Below are 23,002 nucleotides of genomic sequence, written 5' to 3'. Positions count from 1 at the left end.
TACAAGGCTTAATTGGTTTCATTGGTTACCACAATACTTCATGATTAAATTCTTCATGTCTATTTTGCTCTCTTTATAATTCACTTTGGAAAAAATATCATTTTTCAAGATGTGGTTGATATGTTTTTATGTAATTAATATAAGTTAATATAAATGAGATACTGGATTGGAAACTCATCATGTTGCCACTTATTTATCCCCAAGAATCTGATTATTTTAAAATATTTGTGCTCGATTAGTTTTAACTGCCATGTTCAACCCACGCAACCTTTGGGCTATCTTTTTTTAAATTTCTAAATTTCTAATTTTTTCTAAATTTGATAGGCACATGAAGGAAACTGTTCAATCTTCATCATGCTAAAACTTTTTGAAAACCAATCTTATAAGCTATGGCAGAAACCTCTTTACTTGCATGTGGTACCTTCATTCAAAGCAACCTTTGAATCATTTGGTGACCTGTATAATTCTTAATTTTTTATGAAACCAAGTGTTGAAAACTGTAAAATTCTGTGTTTCAAATTTAAAATTCGTCCAGGATTCTATCAATACAAATACTGTATGGTTTCAACAGTTAGTTCATCCTAAAATTGGTAGTGAGTAAATGCAACCCGCAGTACATATATGCATTTTGGGTTGCGTAACTTGAAGGCGTTTTATTTGCTTCGAATATCTAAAAAGTTTTTTTTATTCTGTTGTCTTCAGATTAATTGTGTCTCAGTAACAATGAGTTTTAATTTTATGTCATGATAAATTTTATGTGACGTCCAATTGAAAATCTCTTAGTCTTACATTTAACTCAGATAACTTCAAATTTGCATCTACCATTTGTCATATTAATCACTTTTGAACACTTGGAAATTATGTTACTGTGCCTCAGCAGGTATTAATTTCTTCCAAAGATATTTTTAAAGGAATATTTTGTCAATTGAATTGTATTCAGGGACAAAATATGTAATGCCTCAAAAATTTTGTTAGAACATTTTTATTCTTGGATTTCAACAGCAATCATGGTAATGGATTCCAATATTCCATTCAGATTCAATCCAAATTCATTCTAGTCCAATTCAAACCATATCATCAGTGCTTTAAATTTGTTTTTCATAAGCATTAAAAGTTTTCTTTTATTTCTGTGAAATGTGGTAGGTGGAATTATTCATCATTTCTCCTGTTTTTTTAGGATGTATCAGTATGCAAGCATGCAAGTGCAGAGGTCATTTTCATTCTGATATTTATTGTTACTCAAAATATTTTATCTCTTTTGTTTCTGGCAATAGCTGTAAATGAATTCAGAAAGCCAAAAGTGACCTGTGCCATGAAGGATGTGAAGGTCAAGAAAGGAGAAGAAGCTGTTCTTAGAGCCACTATTGTTGCAGATCCTATTCCAGACATTACGTGGTTAGTATTCATGTGTGGTGATTTCTAAAATCGACAGTAGTATCCTAAGAGGAAATCCATGAAAGAGCACTTATGATGGCTATGTGTTTACCATCCACCAAGGCCAGCATTAAAATCCCAATTTCCATGATATTATGGGAAATGAAAACAGTGAAGTAAATAATTTTAATAGATATTGTCAAAATCCTAATATGTCCCCTTCATGAGCATGAAATTTAGTGAAAATAAAATTTCCAATCAAAATTAACAATGTGGAAACTAACTCTATTGTCTCAATCAGATCCATCAGACTATTTTGAGACTCGGATTTTGCCATTTCAATCTTGGTCCTTTGCGCAGGAGCAGATGAGCACTCTGGTTCATATTTCCTTTGAGGTAGTGACCTAAGCTATTTTTTTAGTTCTCTCATCTCTGTTTAGAATACTCTGCCAGTCAATCTCAGCTTCATGATAAATCAGTTGGTAGGGTATATTTTGTTAAAACTAAATGCTATATTCAACGTGAATAAATGTAACTTTGAAGTTTCATGGACAGTATTTAATCTAAATGAGTTTGTACCAAAGGGAATGCCCTGCTTTTTTTATATTATGTGTGTTACTATTAAGTATATTTTAGAGGAATACAAATTGCTGTAACCATACAAGAAAGAAATGACTTGATATTATAACTCAATATTAACAGCTATTATTTGCATAATGCTTTCTATCTTTCTGTCCTCAAGATTCTGTTTCTTTGTTTCCAATCCCCTAAAACTGAAAAGTTAATGGAATGTAGTGTAATTATCGTTCTTGCATTGTTGTAACTAAGAATGTGCTATTTTATATTGTCTTCATCTCCAGTTTTTATATTCAACTGTCTTATGTTACCACCTTTATTTTATTGAAATGAATATGCTGTAATATTGTTTATTTAACCAGTCTGCTTCCTTTTTGCTGATATTATTCTGTAGAAGTAATTAATATGAATTAAATAATTAAAAATTAATACGCATCTTGAGTAAAAGGGGTAGTAACCTTTGTAGATCTTATTGGTCAATTTTCTTTATTTCCTTGTTAATAATTCTGTAGATTAAGGCTATCAGTTTCTTGCTTGTATTGCAGGTATCATGGGGAGAAAAAATTAGAAGGTGGAGACCTAAAGGTTGTCGCTGAAATGGAAGAGGGACCGAAGGACGTTGGGGATGATTTGAAGGAATGCACCTTTACTCTGAGAGTGCCTAATGGAGAGCATTTTGACAGTGGAGTCTATCGAATCCATGCCAAAAACAAATTTGGAGAAGGAGATTGCAGTGTGAGTACATCAATTGTGTATCAATTACAGTGAAACCTCTCTTAAACGAATTGCAAGGGACTGAAATTTTGCAGTTTTGTTGATTGGGAGTTCATTCCCCAGAAGTGATTTGCACGTTGCATCATTCCAGAGGCACACAAATTGATGCAACCTTATATGCATTTCCATTCTAATTTCTGATACTTCGGAACTATGGAAATACAATGCTAATTCCTGCAACTGCAATGAGAGTCATGGGTAAAGGGCCACATTTAGGAAGCCTCAGTTCGTATTATTCCATTACTTCCTGTGACTTTTGATCGGTTTTCAAAAAGGTATGCAGCATAACGATGGGTGCCAAGCGATCCATTTACTTACAATATTTGAAATAGAGCACATGCACTCGTGAGGTTTACACTGAAAAGTTATGAAATTGATGGATTTTACTATCACAAATATAAACTTTGGTTAACAGCTCCTTTTATAGCTTTATCCCTGTAGCTCAACGTAGCATTAATATAATGCACACTACCGCCGAAAGGCAGCACCGCCCAGAGGAAGACAAGTGGAGGACTCTTGGTGCCTTAAAATCACAGAACTAAGGATTTGGCACCCTTAGCCAAAGAGTTGCATCCCCGAATCATTTGGAGAAGGACCATTAAAGCTTGCACCCAACAACAACCAGAATCCGTGGCCATTGTGAATTTTATTAATTTTTTTCAAGTTCTACACTGGCTGTAGTTAAACTCTAATTCTCATTAAATTCAGCTTGCTCAGCCATAGGGATGCCAGTGGAGACTTTCGTCGACCCATTAAAATGTGAGGCAGGGAGCAGCATTTCTAGTAGTTTAATCAAGAATACTCTAATTGTGGTTGTGGTCTTCATACCACGTTCCTACATTTCTGCAAGCATATCAAAGAGATCGACGTTGAGATTGGAGCTCATAAGTCAAATAATGTCTAGATCAATGAGTAAAGATGCCTTTCATCGCTTAAGCAGGAATATATTTTACTTTCAAGAATTTATCCTAGATGGCAGCAAATGCAAAAATATGTCTTTAGCTTTCCGATGACATTGAAATATATCATTAGAATGGAACAAGATTTAATGCTGAATAACAAGTTTTTTTTCTAAAAATTTCCTTCAAGGAAAGAGCTCAACTAAGAATGGCAGACTTTCTCAAAGGCTTACTTTTTTACTTTGTTTAGTAAATGCGATGGTGGTTGGCGTAACATGGTGAAACTCCTTCATGATGCACAAAGGTTAAGAAAAGACTTAGCTGTTTCACAAAATAAAATATATTTGCGACCGGTTTCGATACAGTGTATCATCATCTGGCAATTACAAGTATCAGTACATAGAATTTATACCCTTGAAGGCGTTAGAGGGGTGGTAGATTGGAGGTGGAGAAAGGGGTGTTCCGAATGTCCCCCCTTTCTCCACCTCCAATCTACCACCCCTCTAACGCCTTCAAGGGTATAAATTCTATGTACTGATACTTGTAATTGCCAGATGATGATACGCTGTATCGAAACCGGTCGCAAATATATTTTATTTTGTGAAACAGCTAAGTCTTTTCTTAACCTTTGTGCACTTTGTTTAGTGTTAATTTGGTCATTTAGTGTTAATTTTATAGTCGTTTCATGAGCCTGACCCGCTAAGCATTATTTAAATGTCTCATATTGTCCATTTTAGGCACGTCTTGATGTATTGCTGGTACCTGAAATTGAAAGCATGAAAGATGTTACAACCATTCCATATGAAAATGTAACTTTTAAAGTGGTTATATATGCCAATCCCGTGGCAAAGGTTGTTTGGTAAGTGCTTTTTATAATTATATTTCACTCCAATGATTTGTTGTTTGTGATTGGTTTTAAATGGCCCTGTATTTTAATTAACACTGCAAATATCTGTTGGCTATGAATTTCACTTAGTTTATGGACTTCAAAAAAATTACTTTTACCACTAACTGTCTTGCTGTTTCAACATGAATTATAGGACCAAGAATGGAGAAAAGCTTACAGAAGATAGCCATGTAAAAATTATTGAGGATTTAGTGAAGGAAGAGTACTCGGTGGAACTCACTGACATAGGTCTTGCTCAAGATGGTGTGTACACTGTCACTGCCACCAATGATCAAGGAGAATCATCGCAAACAGTTACTCTCAAAGTTCACAGTAAGTCTTATTCTTCATTTTATTCATTATTGTTCAAGCAAGCTGTGATTATAAACTAAGGCAATATATAGGATTGACCCCTTAAAGGCAGCAACCATTTTCCAAATATGAGTGCATGATTTGCTATACTGATTTTTATCATAGCCTCAGTACCTTACCAATGTCTAGATGAAATGTGTACTACTATCTTACCCTGTAGTGATAGCTTTCATACATAATTGTCATTCAAATTTTCAGCTGAGCCACCCAGCTTTGTGAAGAACCTGGAGGACCAAACTGTGAAGGCATATCATGATGCTGATTTCAGAATAAGAGTTAATGGAGTGCCCAAGCCTCAAATCAAATGGCAAGTTCAGCGGCATTTAATTTCATTCACATTTTCAATGAAAAATTTCAATGCAACATATTTGTAGATTATTTAGAATTTTTGAATGAAAATTAAGTGCAGTTTTGATCACTAACATAATTCTGTTACATGTGATTTTGATTACCCTTTCAAGGTTTTTGTAGGTTTTTTGTAACATAGAATATTTTTATGCTTAATGGCATTGTGAAGGATTTGATTAAGTTTGTATTTCCCAAATGACGTCATTGAACAGATTTCTCTGTGTATGAATGGTTGAGAAGTAACAATTGAACATGAAAAATTTTTATTAATTTTTTATTGCATTGAATTACTTAAAAATATTCTTTTTTTTGTGAGTGATTGAGAATTTTCTTTCTTAGTTAATTATAAATTTGGATAATAAAAATAGTGAATTATTTTGTAATTTTCATGAATATATGTTATTTTCTCCTCTATTTACCTACGCTGATCACAGGTTCAAAAACGGAGTTGAGTTGAAAACGGAAGGTAGAATAACAATTGATACAAATGTGGAGCACCAGACAAGCAGCCTCGTCGTTGAGCACATGGAGGAAGATGATGAGGGGAAGGTATGTTAGCTCAATTTCTATTTTCAACCTGAATATTGTGGATCAATTTTTGAAAGAAAATATACTCCATAAATTTATCGTTTTCAACTCAAGTAGGACTTAAATATTTACCGTTAGTTAATATTTTTGAGATTTGAATAAAAAAATAAAGGTAAAATACTCATATGTTTTGATTTACCTTTTATTTGATTGGTAATTTCTTTTTTTTGTTTTAAATCAGTATTTGGTTCGAGCGAGTAACATCGTGGGAGATGCTGAAACATATTCTAAGTTAACAATGGCTCAAATACCTCCTTCTTTTGCCCGCCCATTAGACAGATCAGCAGAAGTTGATGAAGGGGACATGCTTGAGCTTAAAGTGAAAGTTGAGGGCAGCCCTATACCTACTGTCAAATGGTATGTAAACTCAGAAATTATTTTAATGATCTCTTCATTAAAATTTTTAAATTTAAATTTTTACTCAGTTTATATTGCCTGTTGTGTAATATTATGTAAGTGTGAATGTTTGCCAAAGTTCTCACCAATCGATGAGAATGTGAATGTTTTGTCTTTTTATGTATTATGGTGTTGAGCAGAAGATTAGTTAATCTTTCTTAATTTACATTTAAAAAATTAGAGAGGTTAAATGAAAGAATAACTTAAGTTTGGTAGATTAACTGATATTAAGTTTGTGTTTCATAAATAGTTCTAACTATTTAGTGTACATACATAATTGTATAATATTATTATAATTTTGGGTTGACAAATTGGCATGGGAAATACTTAGTGAGAAATTAAAATATTTTTTGAGCCAGGTTCAAGGATGGAGAGGAATTAAATCCAAGTGATCACGTAAAGTTAGTTGCACTCCCTGATGGAAATGTTAAACTCACCATTGACAAAGTTGTTCCAACTGACTGTGGTGCATATAAGCTCGTTGTGACCAATAAAAATGGAGAGAAGGCTGCCATCTGTGCTGTGGCTGTGAAACGTATGTATAATAGCTCAATGGGGATTTTGTAATCATACCCTTTATTAGGATGGAATATGCAAATCTATGTTCCATTTTACTCTTTAAATGTCACAAGGTTCTCTTAATACATGGAAGAGCTGTTTCATGAATTCTAATTTAACTCTTTTTTTACCATATTTAGCTAATCCCAGGAGGCCAAGCTTTACCAAGGAACTGGAGAATGCCAAACTTGTGGTTGGAGAACCGCTCAAATTGGAGGTGCAAGTTATGGCATTCCCTGCTCCAGAAGTGAAATGGTAAGTTGAAGATTGGATACTTATTGTACTACTGCTAACCTCTTATTAATTAACTATAATTGATTGAACCTTTGAAACCATTGACCTGATGTTTATCTGCCAAAGGTTCAAAGATGGCCATCCTGTCCGTCCAAGTCAAGCTGTTAACTTTGTTAACCAACCTGGAGGCATCATTGGACTCCACATGGATTCAGTCAGACCTGAGGATGCTGGCCAATATACCGTCACAGTAGCCAACAGGCTTGGAGAAATTTCTGGAAAGGCAGAGGTGGAAGTTGAGGGTAATTTTTCGTATATATTTCTTCTGCTTCATCATGGAATACTTTCATTATAATTTTTCTAATAATATTGCATGGTAGAGAAAATATCTTATTGTTTCAAGTAGTCTAAAAACAATATACTATTTGAATTGGTTGTCAAGTAATTAACGATGATATGATTGAGATCAAAGCTTGTCATATTGATAAACAATGCGTTGCTCTAAATCTGAATATTCAATTGGAATCAATATTTTAATGTTCATAATCACTTTTTACTTAATTGCTGTTGTGCTGAGCAGTGAATTAATTCAGTACTGACTCTATGTCAGTGATGAAAATTCGTGCCATATCCACTATCTATTATGTCTCACATTAATGGAAGTCTTTTTGACCTGAATATTTTTTACTTTTCACAGCAAGGGAAAAGAAACCTAGTTTTCAGGCATTTTTGCAGCCAGTCAGTGTTGTTGAGGGATTTCCTGCAAAACTGGAAGTTAAAGCTGTTGGGCATCCCAAACCGACTCTGAAATGGTACACAATATTTAATTAGTTACTTGTGTTTTTTTATGGTATAGAAAGACATACAGGGTGCATTCCGAAAGTAATATAATTGTTTTTTTTAAGAAATTTATTGAATATAATTGTTCATACACTTAAAATTCTTCAAAGTACTGCCGTTAGGCTTCCACATATTTTTTCCAGCAACTCTGCCATGACAGGTATGTGCCCAGGAAGGCTTCTTTGGGGACCTCTTACAAGGTCCTGGTTATGACTGATTGTGTCTCTTCTATGGGCGAAAAATGGGTTCCTTTCAGGACTGCTTTAATCTGAGATTACAGAAATGAGTATGCTGAGACGACTTCAGGACTATAGAAGGGATGGGTATGAGTTTGAACCTCGTCTCTTGCCAGGAACTCGTGCGTTGTTGCAAGGCATGTTTTCGAGATGGATTTGCCAGGTAGCGGAAATGTTTTTTATTGTCCTGATGACCCTTTTTTGGAGTCTTGCCAGCATGTTCATGTAAAAGAGAGCATTGACTGTCTGTACTTGAGAAAAAAATTCATTATAGACTACTCCTTTGCTGTCTAAAAAGACAGTGAGCAATCTTTTTCACTTTTGATTTCCTCATTCTTGCAATTTTAAGCATTTACCTCTTCATAACCTTCATAAAGGCCTTTAACCGCCTCAAAACTTGTGATTAAGACAAAATAGACCCTGTAAACCTCAAAAATAATTTTTTTGTCTCCTCATGAGATTACAGTTTAGCACAAAACTTGCCCTTTGCTAGATTGTCGATTCCATTTTTTTCGTGATGTGGTCAGCACACAGAGGTTTACAATAACTGACGTCCTGCCACTTCCACAGCTTGGATAGCACTAAGGCTGGTACCGTGGTAAAGCTTGGAGTTGACCCCACCTACTCCAAGTGTTTTGATCCCACTCCAACGAATAGGAGCGGCACAGGAAATTCAATTGCATTCCTTTCGGAATGCGCCCTGTATTTACTGTTATTCTAATTTTTAATTTGATATAATCTAGCTAAAGGGAATGCCATATGTATTTCTAAGCTTGTTTTCTAGATCAATGTTCATAACTTTATATTGTAGAATGTTCTGTTGGTAATAATGCCAAAGTTAGCTACCTTTCACTTCAAAAGATAATATTATCATCTGCTCAGTGTATACTTTGGAGTGCAAAAATGATTGATGATTATTGCGATGTGTGTGTTGAAGAGGTTATGGTTAGTGCTTGATCTTGCCACTCCATTATGAAGGAAAAACGAAGAGAATCAGGGATGTCATGAGGCCTTAGCCCTGACAGATTGAGTGCTGGGCGATGCAACACAACCAGCACCTTTCCTCCCTATTTGAGGACAAATAAGCCAAGAACAGGACTATAGTCATCCCTCACCCGCCTGATTGATGATTACCCGATGTGACTCCATGTTAAGGCTTTAGCTATCAGCAAAGTTGGAATTGATAGGATGGATGCCGACTTGAAAAAAATAAATAGAACCAGAGGAAGTGTACCATTTGCGTAGCCACTACAGGAAAAGCATTCTAGTTGGTATTTGGAAAAGCTCTCAGAAATATTGAAGGGATAAAACTGAATTGAGATGAGCATATCACTGTGATGTGCTTTAATTGAAGTAAAAATAATTTAGATAAAGGGTTGATATAAAGTTGCTACTGCCCCACTCAGTTTTTCAACTCAACATGTTGATGATGGTATGGTAATTGGAGGAGGCGACTGACATCTAAAGTCATTTGCACCATGAGCCAAGGGTGAAGAAAGAAGACTGGAAAGAAACCTGGTGCCAGCATTTGCCTGCTGGCACCAGGTAGAAAAATCCAAAATTCATGCATAATTTTTGGTATTGCATGGTCATTTTGTAACTTAGTCATCTTCATATATGTGGAGAACTTTATTTCTATCTGTAGTGTACATTTAAAAAGTTCAATGTTGTTGATTGCTGTATATGTTTATTCCACAATATCTTGTAGGACGCATAATGGGAAAGAAATTGTGCCTGATGGGGAAAGGATTCGCATCAGTGAGCTGCCAGATGGTACGGTATGCTTATTAATTGACAAGGCTCTACCTGGAGATGCTGGAGAGTATGCTGTGATTGCAGGCAATGAGAAGGGTGATACCACCACGAAAGCAAAACTGGATGTTGCTGGTAATTATTCCCAAAGTTGCAAATTCTCTATCATACATTTTCATTATAAAACTTCACTAAATTTACATATATGGAGGTTGGGATATGTTTAGTTGTTATTTATGCAATTCAATGCAAAGCATGAGTAGGATTTTTTCATTTTGTAAAGTCATAAAGAAATCATTATTATGATAAAGTGACAATTTTTCATTTAAAACCTAATCTGTCCGGGTGCCTAAAGAATCTGTGCAAAGGACTCTAAAAAGTTTCCTCTTGGTTTGTGTAATATTGTTCTGGTTTTTATCTCCATTAGCCATTACATTTCTTTATAAGTATTTCTTTTTTAAATATCATTTTTCCTGATGAAAGGTAGCATATCACAAGCTATAATTTTGAAAATGTCATTAAGTAAGGGAGTAAACAATCATTGAAACAATAACTTATTTTTCAAAAGGCAAAGAGCGGGATGCTCCTGAAGAGCGACCATCATTTGTACATGAGCTTCGGGATGTGTCTGTAGATGAAGGATCTCCTCTAATTCTTGAAGCTCCATTCCTTGGAAACCCAATACCAGATGTCAAGTGGATGAAAGATGGCCAGCCAATTGCTGCAAATGACAGAAATAGCTTCACCTGTGACGGCAAGAGGGTATGATTTTCTCAGTTCTACTTTCTTCATACCTGCTTTAGGTGCAAAATTGCTTCATCATTTTTTTCAAAGTAATATGAGCTATTGATGAAATGAAATTTAATTTTTCTCCAACAATTGGCAGATTTTGTATGGAGAATCTGTATTATTTTATATAAATCTTTTTTAATGTCATAGTTTGGGAATTGAGAATCAATTGGTCAAGTTGATCTGCCTTCAAAATCATCTTTTGATGAAGCAGTGATGATTGGATGAAAATACTTTTATTTACTCATGTGTCCATGTTTTATTAGGTTGGCCTTCAAGTCAAGCCTGCCCATTTGGATGATTCTGGTCAATATGAGTGCATCCTTACCAATCCAATTGGCAGTGCATCATCATCTGCTAAAGCAGCTGTTCGTAAGATATATCAAGCACCCAAATTCACTCAGACATTTGGAAATCTTCAGCAGGTAATTTATCATCTTTCTTATTTCTCATTTAATTTGTCTCCTCAATTGTTGATTTTTTGTTACAACTTAATTTGATTTATTCCAATTCTATTATCTTCCATTATTTCTGTTTGAAACTAAACATTTACATGAGCATGATATAGATTTGAAGTTCATTCTCCTTGTCCAAAGCATAAGTTACCATCTTTACTGTGCACATACTTGTTTTTGCCTAAAATGCTTGTTGTCTCTTTTGAATATCCATTATCCACTCTTTGAGGTTTTATATATTGTCATTAAAATGTTAAGAGATGTAATTTTTATCACTTTCCTTCTTGCAGCTACCGACATTTGATGCTAAATTCCCCGTGAAAGTCACTGGTTTCCCCACACCTGAACTTACATGGTTCAAAAATGGAGTACCTATCAATGCAGCTAAGAATCCTGATAAGTATAGAATAAGAAGGGATGGTGATGCATGCTGTCTCTTTGTAAAAGAATGTGTGCCAGATGATGCTGGAATTTATAGCTGTAAGGCTGTGAACTTGGATGGAGAGGCAACTTGTGAAGCCAAACTGGAAGTTGTGGATAAAATGTAACTATATACTTTCAAAACACTTACTTAAATAATTCAGGGATACTTAATTAGTGGTGCTAAAATCCCTTTGTGAAAAAATCTGTCATTTTGACTGAACTCAAATCAAAAACCTCAATAATCTAAGTGGAATATAAATTACTAATAAAATGCAAATATCTGTATTTATGAGACAATTTTTTGAAATGCTTGATTGTGGACAAAAATACATTTTTCATTCCTTAATTTATCATCTCCCCTCTCTGTAATGGATGTCATGTTTCAAATCAGTTAATAATATCAATATAATATCAATTCAAAATCAAATTTTGTTTCATTATCATTTCTTATGTAACACCTATTTTTTCTGTAGCAGCTTATTATTTATGAGTTGTTAATCTACTTTAAGTCAAATTATGTATGCTCTACTTCGTAGATCGTTGTCTTGTTCTACTCCTAAGTTACAATTAGGCTATGCCATAGATGAAAGTTTTCCCTAAGCAATATTGCCATAATTGTTTCATGTACCTTCTTATTACCAATTCTAGAGAAAAGGGTCCAAAAGGTGAAGCGCCATCCTTCCTTAAAAAAATTGGTGATTGTGAAGTATGCAAAGGCATGACTGCCAAGTTCACAGCCTGTGCAACTGGGTATCCAGAGCCTGATTTTGAATGGTTTCACAATGGGGATAAGATCTTCCCTAGTGACAGAATCAAAGCAGAAATAGAAGGCTCAGGTCTTCTCCGTCTGTCTATTGCGAATGTGCACCCGAGTGATGTTGGCCAGTATTCTCTGAGGATTTATAATAAGCATGGAGAGGACAAATGTGAAGCTCAGCTCACTTATGACAGTAAGATGAACTTTATAACTTAAAAACTCTTATCTTTTTACTCAATTTCTTATCCACATTCACAGTGTCTTTCGGGTTTCAAAAGTAAACTGCAACAATTCTTTTCTTTGCATCTAGCTTTGGAGAGTAAACCAAAGCGACCCATTGGTGACCAATATGTAGATTATGACAAGTTCCGTCGCACTGGGCTTCCTATGCCTTTGGCTGACCGTCCAATAATCAGCAGAATGACTGATCGCCGTCTAACCCTTTCTTGGAAACCTTACATTTCAATGGGACCAACTGACTTGAGAGGGCCACCTGTCACTTACCGCTTAGAGATGTGTGAAATGCCCGATGGAGACTGGTTCACAGTGAGATCAGGTAGGATGACCGGAATTAAAGCTGCACTTTGTTTGTTGTATTCAATTAATTCTTTACAATTCAAATGAATGTGTTAATGTGACATACCTAAAAGAATAACTCTTATATTTTTTTTCTATGTAGGCATTAGAAGCTGTGCTTGTGATGTAAGCAATCTCGAGCCATTCAGAGATTACAAGTTCCGTGTGAGGGTTGAAAACAAATATGGAATAAGCGACCCATCACCGTTCGCCATCACATACAGGTATGTTATTTCAGTCTCTAATCACCTTCAAATAATCCACTGTGCACCCTTTTTATTGCATAAATTTTATTTTCAGAGAAAAGCTGGAACCTGATCCACCTAAATTCTTCCCATACCTTGAGCCAGGGATAGATTTCCGTCCAGAAACATCACCATACTTCCCGAAAGATTTTGACATTGAAAAGCCACCCCATGATGGTTATTCCCAAGCTCCAAGGTAGGAGAGACCAATCCCTTTATATCTGTAGTCACATATCATCCCCATTTTTTCATATTTTAAGTATCAAAAGTGTCATTTACTTCCATTTAATATGTCTGTAAAGCCATGATACATTTGATTAATGTGTAGACTTCGAGTACATAGGAGAGACATGCCATCATTTGTATTCTTGTTTCTTGCACAGGTTTTTGCGACAGGAGCATGATACTCAATATGGAGTCAAAGGCCACAATTGCCACTTGTTTTGGTTTGTTTATGGTTATCCAAAACCAAAAATGACCTATTATTACAATGACGAAGTGATAGAAATGGGTGGCCGATATGACTCAAGCTATACTCGTAATGGCCAAGCCACTTTATTCATCAACAGGTGAGAACTGTTATCAGTTAAGTTTATTTTCTCTCGACAAGTAGCCATGCTTGCTTTGTGCAGCAAAGTAGTCTTATTTTATGGACCTTCCAGTGTCCATGTTATATAATGGTGCATTTACTTTGGCATATGGAGTCCTTCACTTCCTTTCTTTCCACCACCCTCTGCCATTTGTCTTCCCCCTTCTTGGCTTGTTTTGTTGCATGTGGAGTGGAAACAGAGTCCATAAATGGAATCATCATTATTTTATATTGTATTTTTCCCACAAGCCTCACTCAAAAGTTATCAGTTATATAACAGAAGTGAGTGCAAGCGTTGTGTGATAGTGACTCCTATTGTGATTGAGTGTAGTTGCTACCAACCCCTTTGCCGAATTATGTGGAATGCCTCAATTCCGTCCCTTTATCTTTGAGTGGCGATTCTCAGCAGTACAGCCAAGTTACAAGGTGTGTAGGTGTTTTCATTCTCAATGAAAATGAGGTGACCGAGGTAAAAGGTGAATCTGTAAGGAAAGTACTTACAATCAACCCAAATATGTGGTTTTTTGGTTTGTCTGTCTGAATGTTTGATACCATTACAAAACATATTTGATGATGTGTGTTCCATGAATGGGTAAAATGTGTACCTGATCATACTGCAAGGTAGTGAAATGTATTGTAATGCACATATATGGCAGAAAAGCATAAAGTTCATTTTTAACATTCAATGTGGCTCTTAGAAACTTTTACCACGAGATGCCTGAAATCATTTATCTTTCCAATTGTTGGATAGTCGGGAGTTTGCATATGGACAGTAAAGTTATGTTTGTTATATAAGTTTGGAAAATTGAAATGTAGTCGTGTTGAATATTAATTTTTTCAATGTCAGTGGCAAAGTAAATAGTATGTCTCTTTAATTATGGTAGAATGTTGGACCGAGATGTTGGTTGGTATGAAGCTGTGGCACGGAATGAACACGGAGAAGCTCGGCAAAGAGTTCGCCTGGAGATAGCAGAGTTCCCCAAATTTATCACTCGCCCCGAAGAAATAGTTGTCTTGCTACGGCGATCTGGGCGACTCGAAGCTAGAGTAACTGGAGTACCTTACCCAGAGATCAAATGGTATAAAGACTGGCAACCTCTGGCTGCATCCAGCAGAATCAGGGTAAGTCATCTTTTTCTGCCAATTCCAAGAAGCTAAGTTATTTTTCAGCGTTGCAAATACATTACACATTATAGGGTACATGAATTATATTATACTATGCTTGATTGGTTGTTTTGAAGTACACTTTATTATATAATATTCTTATTGCCATATAAAAAAAATCAAGAAGTTCAATTTACCTGTTTTAATATTTAAGTATCTCTGCACTAATTACTTTAACAATTATACATGCATTAATTGCTATCTAATGTGATTTCGTGAACAATGGAAAAAATTTATCCACAGTATAAAATGCATAGATTACTTTTAAGTTATTATTTTTGGATTTGTGGTTGCAGCACTAGAAACTCATAGGCATGAATAAATAAATTTGTGCAAGTTAGTGATCCTGTTAAGGGCATATTTATTTCATTACTTTCTTGTTTTTCAAATTTTGCAGATGATGTTCCATCCTCCAGACACCTGCATTCTATCAATGGGAGACGTCATCAACCGTGATGAAGGCTTGTACTCGGTATGTACCATTTGAGTACCTTTCATTTCTTCCTCTTAAGACAGTTTTGTATGATTGATAGAAAAGTTATGAAAAATAATTGTGAGTGAGATAATTCATATGACTGAGAAAAAAATTCCTATCCTTATATGAATATTTATCTATTTGTCAGTCTTCTTTCTTTCTGTCTCAGTTTTATGCATGATTTGTCAGATTCCATGTTTATTTCCATATCCATACTGACGCCTTTTTTCAATTGTATGCTCGCTCATGAATTTATCCTCAATCAGAATCAGGCACAAGTAACTCATGATATTATAAATTCCAAATCATTTATATGTACGTAGTTATTTTGACTCCTTTCAAATATCCTCATCATCATACTAGAGAGAATAACATGCAAGAATTAATTATGCATTTATTTTTAGATAAGTGCTCGCAATGTAGCAGGAAGTGTGTCAGCATCTGCCATGATACATATTGAGGAAGATGAAAATGAGTATGGCATTAGAACTTATGGCCGTCATGGCATGGGCAGGCCAGAGATCAAACCTCGTGCTGGTGATGGTCCAAAGGGATTCAATGAGCTCTATGATATTGGTGATGAACTTGGACGAGGAACTCAAGGAATTACTTATCATGCAGTGGAGCGACTTACTGGTAAATTACTTGGATGCTATAATTTGGGAAATTATGTATCAGTATGCTAAATAATTAATTTGCTCATTTGATTATTCATTATCTTATGATGCAATTGTTGGATGCTCCTGCATACTGATATCAAATTTAGCAACATACTTTTCACTTTTTCTGCTGATGCAGCAGAAAAGCTGTTTTGTATGACTAACAATGTTTCCGCATCTCTTTGTTAAGCTGTGACTTTGTTAACCTGTAACTTTTGGAATAAGAAAATTTTGATGACTTTACAGTGTGTACTTCGATGATGTTAATTGACTAATGTTTTCTTATTTAATTAAAGGTCGTAACTATGCTGCCAAGATCATGCACGGCAAAGGAAATATGCGTCCCTTCATGTACAATGAGCTGGAGATTCTTAACTTGCTGAATCACAGGAAGATCCTGCGGCTACATGAGGCTTTTGAAACAAAAATCAATTTGTCCCTCATTTTGGAACTGTATCCTTAAAAAATTATTGAAAAAAGTTAACACCTAATTCTTAAGTTCTTAGTCACTTTCATGTGTTATAAAACTATTATATTTCATATAGTCTCTGTTTCCAGTAATCTCATTATTGAACATTAAAATAGAGCATAGTAATTGCTCATTGCTTAGAATCTTGGCTTGTACATACATATTTATTAATAATATTCTTGCTGCATATTTTTTACCCTTGCTTAATCACTGTGGTTAATAGCATATCAATTATTATATTAATGTCCTCTATGCAGTAAAAGCTGTGCCAATATCTCTTATTTTTGGTTAATCTCATGGCACATAGATCCTAAGATTATTTATTTGATATATCAAGAATACTTAAGCCCTTAGTGTCCTGAAATAGTTCCTTGACTCGATCAATCAGTGCCAGCGGTGGTGAATTCTTTGACATACTCTCCAAGCAGTCATTTTACACTGAATCAGAGATTGCCGGTTATGTGAGGCAAATTCTCTGGGCTTTGGAGCACATGCATGAACACAGCATTGCTCATCTGGGATTAAATGTAAGCATTTCATTTTTTTAAAGCTTCTATAAATTGGGTCATTCTAAATTTGTTGTAACTTTTTTATTATTCAATGGAAAGAAGGCTTTCTTGTGAAAGTAAAATTGTAAAATTTAACAATTTACTTATTTTTTATACTAATCTCTGTGGAAAAATATTTATTTTATGACTTAGGAATCCATGAATGATTACTTCTGATTTATTTATTTTCCAGCCTGGTGACATTCTGTTCTCACATCCTGGTGGTGACGAAGTCAAGATATGTGACTTTGGATTAGCAAGAAGAATTTCTCTTGGAAAATTAGCCTCTCTGAGCTATGGTAGGCATGGTTTATTTCTATCTTGAATTCACAAGCTATTCTGTGAAAATTCATTTTTTTCTTTAAAATTTACTTTTTGTTTCAAATTTAATGAAGTAAATAGAATTTATTTTACTCTATTAAATGCTTGTATATTGAACTAAGTAAAATGGAAGTCAAATACGGTACCTCAGAATAAATGCTTCTCATTCAGAGGAAATCATCGCTAGAGATCCTCTGTGATTCAGTAGTTAATGTTACAAAACATCATGAATTAATTATTTGCTTTTAACGTGGGATGAATCAACATATATTTTAGAATATATTCATCTAATGGCCTTTCTATGTGAACATTACTTTCTTAAGTGTATTGATCCAAAAGAAAGCATAAAAAATGCTTACTTACAGAAATGTACATGGAGCTGGTTGTTGATAATTTATCATTCTAAATGATAAAATCAAAAAATTATTAGTCCCTCATCTTTTTAAATCCTTAACAAAATTGGAATTTTTGGGGTATTTTGCATCAACATGTGAATGGACACACACAGTTATAAGACCATGTGTTACTCTGTTAATGCTTGAGTCCAATTGCTTTCTGCCTCAATTACAAATTCTGCAAAGTAAGAGTAGAGCCTCAGACTTGGTTCACTGACTTAAAAAATTCCAATTCCTTTTTATATGTACATTCACAGTTTGTATAGTACTGAATTTTGCCCTCAAAAACATATTTTTGGCTAATACCTTTTGATATTTCTCTGACGTACACCAAACTCAGACATAGTTTCTTGGGGAGTGACAGTAATTCAATCTGTTAATTTGTCTGATGGTATAAAAACGTGTTCATTTTTTTAGAAACTGAGATTTAAAAAAAATTTAATGTGCTTTTTAGCACACATGCGTTTAGGGAAAATTAAATTTATCCTGGTGTAATTGTTGGCCATCACTGCTTTTAAAACTGCCAAAATTGATAACCTAGCAAAGTGCCATGACTTCAGAAGTACTATTGATTAAAGTAAATATTTTTTTCTCTTTTCAGGTGTCCCTGAGTTTGTTGCTCCAGAAGTTGCCAATGGTGATGGAGTTAGCTTCTCTGCTGATATGTGGTCTCTGGGAATAATTATATACATCCTTCTCTCTGGTGGAACATCTCTGTTCCGTGGAAGAAATGACAAGGAAACTCTTGAGAAAATCAAGAGTCTATATGAGAGCAAGGAGTCCTTCTTATCTGGAATGCCTGATTACCTTTCTACAGAAGCAAGGGATTTCATCACCAAGCTATTACTTGTGAACACTGAAAGGCGAATGGATGTGCGCACAGCTCTCAATCATCCATGGTTGGTGCGTGCTGATCGCATGTTCCCAGATGAATACCAGATTCCCACAAGTGGCCTTAAAACATATCTTTCTGGATTCAGGTAGGAACTTACTTATGCTTCATTATTCACTAAGTGAAATGACGTAAGATTTTTCAATTTTGTAATGATTCACAATTCATGAAGAGTATGAAGAAGTAAAATACAAATGTTAAACACGACATAGTGAATAACGCTTTTTAAAAAATCTGTTCAATTTTTGATGGAACTGCCACTTACCTCACCTTGAGGAATAATCTTCCAAGGAAGGTGGTGGGAACTCCTAAAGTTTTTCCAATGAAGTGCATAAATGCTATTCTTTTTGTGCATCTTTACTCTTTTCACCCTCCCTGTTTCCTGTTCATATTTTATATCATCAAATATACTTGAGTGCCTACTGGACATACACTTATGTACTTTGTATGTATCTATTCAATAAATGACTATTAACTATGGCTATTCATTCTTAGTTTCAAGGAAAGTACGAAAAACATTGTGTCAGTGAATAGCTTGCAAAGTACTGATTGACATAACTTCCGACTCTAAAATTTGTGACTCATATTGGGAACAGAAACTTTATTCATGGTATCTTATTCAAATAAATGCAGAGTAATACTCATTTTGATGCACTTAAAATTTGAGTTCATAAAAGATGAATTTTATAATCAAATAAAAATATTTTTCTTCATAGAGATTGGTATTCCAATGCATCTTGTCGCAAGTGGTTCAGAAGGCGTCCTCTGGAAGGTGCCTACACTGACCCATCAAAGATGGTTTACCCACCTGGTATGCCAGAAACACCACCAGACACTCCCCGTGTCTCTGTGGATAGAACACCAAAGGATGTAATTAATTGGGATTCCATGCTGCCACCCAGAGAACCCTTGAATCTTGAAACTGGGAACCCAACATCTGAAAGCCAGTAAGAGAAATATTGCATGAGTAATAGCTTTTCCATTTTCAGCATATCTTTAAGCTTTCACTTGGAGGGTAATACTTCTTAGCGTAACTTATGGTGTTCACGTTAAAATTTCATTTTTACTGTGATTTTCTTGCCGAAATAATAAAATACAGCATTGAACTTTTTATATGTGTCTCATCCAACCATTAATTAGATTATCCATCTATCTATTCCTTTGCCAGTACCCCTGCATTTGATTGAAACTATGCCTACGCATTTATCCCTTCTATCCCTTTTTCACCCTTCTGTCTTCTTCATTTCACTCTTTCTTTCCCTAAAAAATGTTAATCATTTCAATGGAATATGTGCTAATGATGCAGGCAAAGCATGATATTGAATCTAAGGTCAAAACAGGTATGAAAATTGTCATGGATGGATGTCTTTTTTACTGTCCGTTTCAGCTCCCCCTCCTTGTATCAATGCCTCTTAACCTAACTAAAAGCCTCTTAACGTTAATTTGTTTTTTTTTTCATGAGTGTGCATTATGAGTGGACTTAATTAAACATCATGAATACTTATGTACGTATTTTATAATAAGTAATGATCCATATTTATTCTGTGATTTCTCTATGCTGCTATTGGTGTGTACATTTTTGGTCACTATGCCGAAGTTTATGTATATATTTTAACTTAAAAACCTATTTCAGCCCTACTTTCAATTGACATGACACATGTTTTATGTTTTTACCAGCTCTTTGAAATTCCTTATCCCAAACAATGTTAATTAATTAATGGACAAAAATTATAAAATATGAGCACTATCATAACTAGAATTGAAACTCTCATCTTTGATTTTTAAATCCCATTTAATTTTTTGATATTGCAGTAAGTCCTGATTTATGTCAGAGGTGCTGGCTGTAGAGATATTGTGGTAATTAAACAATATACTTAAAAATCAAATTATCAAGAGCCAGTTGAACCTTACGCATTATCAGTGCTCTTTAGGTGATCTGAAATTATTCCAATTTTGAATAGCTTTTCAAGAAGAAAATTGCATCGTAAAACATAGAAACAATAGTTGAGACTAATTGCAATCTTCAATATGAATTTATTAATGTACTACTATCAGTGTACTTGGACATGACATCAAATCAGGCTCAATTTAGAAGAAAATTAATCAAGGTCTACTGGTCAACCACCTAACTTCGTAGCAAGTCCAATTGAGCCCCATGGAATCACATTAAAATAATTGATTCGATGGCATTTTTACTCACAATACCATATCTCTTCTCACTGTTTCCCATTTTTCCAATTGCTTGTACAAATAAAATCATAAATAGATTTATAAGTTTCAGGAATCTGGCTGACAGATTTAAACTTAACTGTTTAATGAGATTTTATCTTTACAATTCATTTATTTTCCCTTAATTTTCAGTTACCAGTATGGGCCTGACACCTATCTTCTGCAATTACGTGATGTTAGCTTTCCTGTGAGACTGAGGGAGTACATGAAGGTTGCTGCCAATAGGAGTCCTGGCTACTCTCGCACCATTGCAGAGAGTAGCTATGATTGGAGGGTAAATTTACCATTTCTCTGATGTAATTTTATAATTGATTTTTGGCTGGAAGTTTGTTGAACGCTATCTTATTTGTTTACCTGACAGACGCCAATCATCCGAGAGAGACGTCGCTTCACTGATGTCATGGATGAGGAAATTGATGATGAGAGGAAGACTCGCATTGATCGGTATGGCAGTCGGGAAGGATTAGATGGCTTGCCTGATGGCTTGGGAAATGAGTTGCCCATCGGTGCACCAACGCCTCGCCGTCTTCGAAGAGAGTTGGGAACTCGCCTTGATGCTCATGCAGAGGCTGAAGCATACATGGAAGCAAAGAAAGAAGGCCAGGTATGAGTATTTAGTGATAATACATATGTTACAAATAGTGTTTGCTTGAAAGCTACTATTAATACTATTCTATACTCTATAATCTATATACTCCTCAGATTTTGTTTAGTTTCAATACAATAGTTACTACAGTGAAACCTCTGTGTGACGAATTTCTGAATAGTGACCTTTGATATACTGGTTGTCTCTTTGCAAGGTCACCATAGTATTCCAAAACATATTCTATGCAATTCATGTTAATTTCTCAATCTCGTTTTGTCCACCATAAAACTTCAATTTGCCATCAAATACCGTGGCTATAATCGTGTCATGTTATATCTGTTTATTTCTAATTGAAATGATTGCTAACCTTATCGATCAGTTTTACACCTCATCTTTTACTTTAATTACAGTCTGAAATAGGTGGACTGCCTGTGGATTACGTATTTTCAAAGTGCTCCATAATTTGACTGAATATCTAGTTGATTTTATTCTTTGAGCGCAATAATTTAAGTCGATAACAGTTGATTCCATCATACTTGTAGCTTTTTGCAGTAATTTTGCTCGAAAAAACACACATTGCCCTTTAGACTGATGAAATTGTTGGAATCCCACAGAAATAATTGTACATATCTATGTTCATGACCACTATTGAAAAGATATCGATTACTTCAGAAGCACGGACTCCATGGGGCCTGAGGGGGTCTGAGCCCCCTCAAAAGGTGAGGAAAAAATGTGTCAGGCTTGTCAATTTTCCCCGGAGTGTCCAGTTATCGAGAGTCGAGTTTTCAGGGTTCTAATGTTGATTACAGTGGAACCTCGTTAAAGCGAGTACAGGCTATAGCGACACCCCCGCTATAACGAGAGATAGCCGATGCACCGTCAATTGACCCTACAATAAGCGTGTTAAAAAATTCGTTTTTACGAGACCCTTTTGGTGTTGGCTCTCGCCATAGCGAGGGTTTCACCGCCGGAAGACTTTCATCAAGACTCCTTAACCTCTGTAATTGCTAGCGATCTGTTAGAAATGAAGTTAATGGAGTGCTCAGTCTCAAAGTTATATGGTAAACTGTCGTTCGATAAATAAGTAGTTAATTTTGGTGAAAATATTGTGGTATTAGCATTCGCGAATGCTTGATCTTCTTTTGTTCCTCGGGCGGCAGAAAGCAGTCGGCAGCATACCCGCACGTCCGTGAGTTGCGTGAATAGAAAGCATTTGATGGCAGTCACCATGGCCAAAAAACACCAAACACGTCTAAGCGAGAAAATAAAAATAAAGGAGTAATATGAGTGTCGAAATTAATTTATCTTCCTATTCGCTCTGCAAAATTAAAAAAAACAAAAGCGCCCAAGGAATGCAGACGATGAAGAGTTATAAGGAGCTTTGTTCGGGTGGTTTTGCCCATTCAAATCTGCGGGAACTTCTGAGAAAGGGGAGCTCAAGCCTGAAGCGGAGTATTTTAGGGATAGATTGCGAATCGAGAATTTTAAGAGTGCGGAAGGTTGATTATACTAATGCGAAGCACCAAAGCGTTATCTCCCCTCACAACTCCCCTGGTGATGCCTGCGGTGTAAACCTGAAGTCGTGGAAGAGAGGACT

The 23,002-nt window shown here is 35.2% G+C and overlaps 1 protein-coding gene across 7 annotated transcripts in view; it reads left to right on the top strand.

The window, feature by feature from the left end:
- Positions 1-23,002, top strand: part of LOC124162716 (obscurin) — a 260,560-nt gene that overhangs the window by 226,004 nt on the left and 11,554 nt on the right. For all 7 annotated transcript variants that reach the window (XM_046539364.1, XM_046539373.1, XM_046539331.1 and 4 more), the window contains 30 exons: positions 1,275-1,395; positions 2,496-2,685; positions 4,361-4,482; positions 4,664-4,842; positions 5,080-5,188; positions 5,664-5,778; positions 5,999-6,174; positions 6,573-6,748; positions 6,912-7,026; positions 7,132-7,307; positions 7,703-7,817; positions 9,790-9,968; positions 10,402-10,595; positions 10,889-11,047; positions 11,368-11,621; positions 12,149-12,450; positions 12,568-12,813; positions 12,937-13,057; positions 13,134-13,274; positions 13,462-13,647; positions 14,552-14,789; positions 15,229-15,303; positions 15,711-15,942; positions 16,262-16,418; positions 16,823-16,961; positions 17,176-17,281; positions 18,300-18,678; positions 19,307-19,537; positions 20,952-21,093; positions 21,181-21,423. In XM_046539364.1, coding sequence (XP_046395320.1) covers positions 1,275-1,395; positions 2,496-2,685; positions 4,361-4,482; positions 4,664-4,842; positions 5,080-5,188; positions 5,664-5,778; positions 5,999-6,174; positions 6,573-6,748; positions 6,912-7,026; positions 7,132-7,307; positions 7,703-7,817; positions 9,790-9,968; positions 10,402-10,595; positions 10,889-11,047; positions 11,368-11,621; positions 12,149-12,450; positions 12,568-12,813; positions 12,937-13,057; positions 13,134-13,274; positions 13,462-13,647; positions 14,552-14,789; positions 15,229-15,303; positions 15,711-15,942; positions 16,262-16,418; positions 16,823-16,961; positions 17,176-17,281; positions 18,300-18,678; positions 19,307-19,537; positions 20,952-21,093; positions 21,181-21,423 — 5,318 coding nt within the window. The remainder of the gene's footprint in view (positions 1-1,274; positions 1,396-2,495; positions 2,686-4,360; positions 4,483-4,663; positions 4,843-5,079; positions 5,189-5,663; positions 5,779-5,998; positions 6,175-6,572; positions 6,749-6,911; positions 7,027-7,131; positions 7,308-7,702; positions 7,818-9,789; positions 9,969-10,401; positions 10,596-10,888; positions 11,048-11,367; positions 11,622-12,148; positions 12,451-12,567; positions 12,814-12,936; positions 13,058-13,133; positions 13,275-13,461; positions 13,648-14,551; positions 14,790-15,228; positions 15,304-15,710; positions 15,943-16,261; positions 16,419-16,822; positions 16,962-17,175; positions 17,282-18,299; positions 18,679-19,306; positions 19,538-20,951; positions 21,094-21,180; positions 21,424-23,002) is intronic.

Source organism: Ischnura elegans, chromosome 1 (genome assembly GCF_921293095.1).
Source record: "Ischnura elegans chromosome 1, ioIscEleg1.1, whole genome shotgun sequence".
Classification (NCBI taxonomy): domain Eukaryota; kingdom Metazoa; phylum Arthropoda; class Insecta; order Odonata; family Coenagrionidae; genus Ischnura; species Ischnura elegans.
The sequence above is the reverse complement of the archived record's forward strand: the minus strand, read 5'-3'. Positions and strand labels throughout refer to the sequence as shown.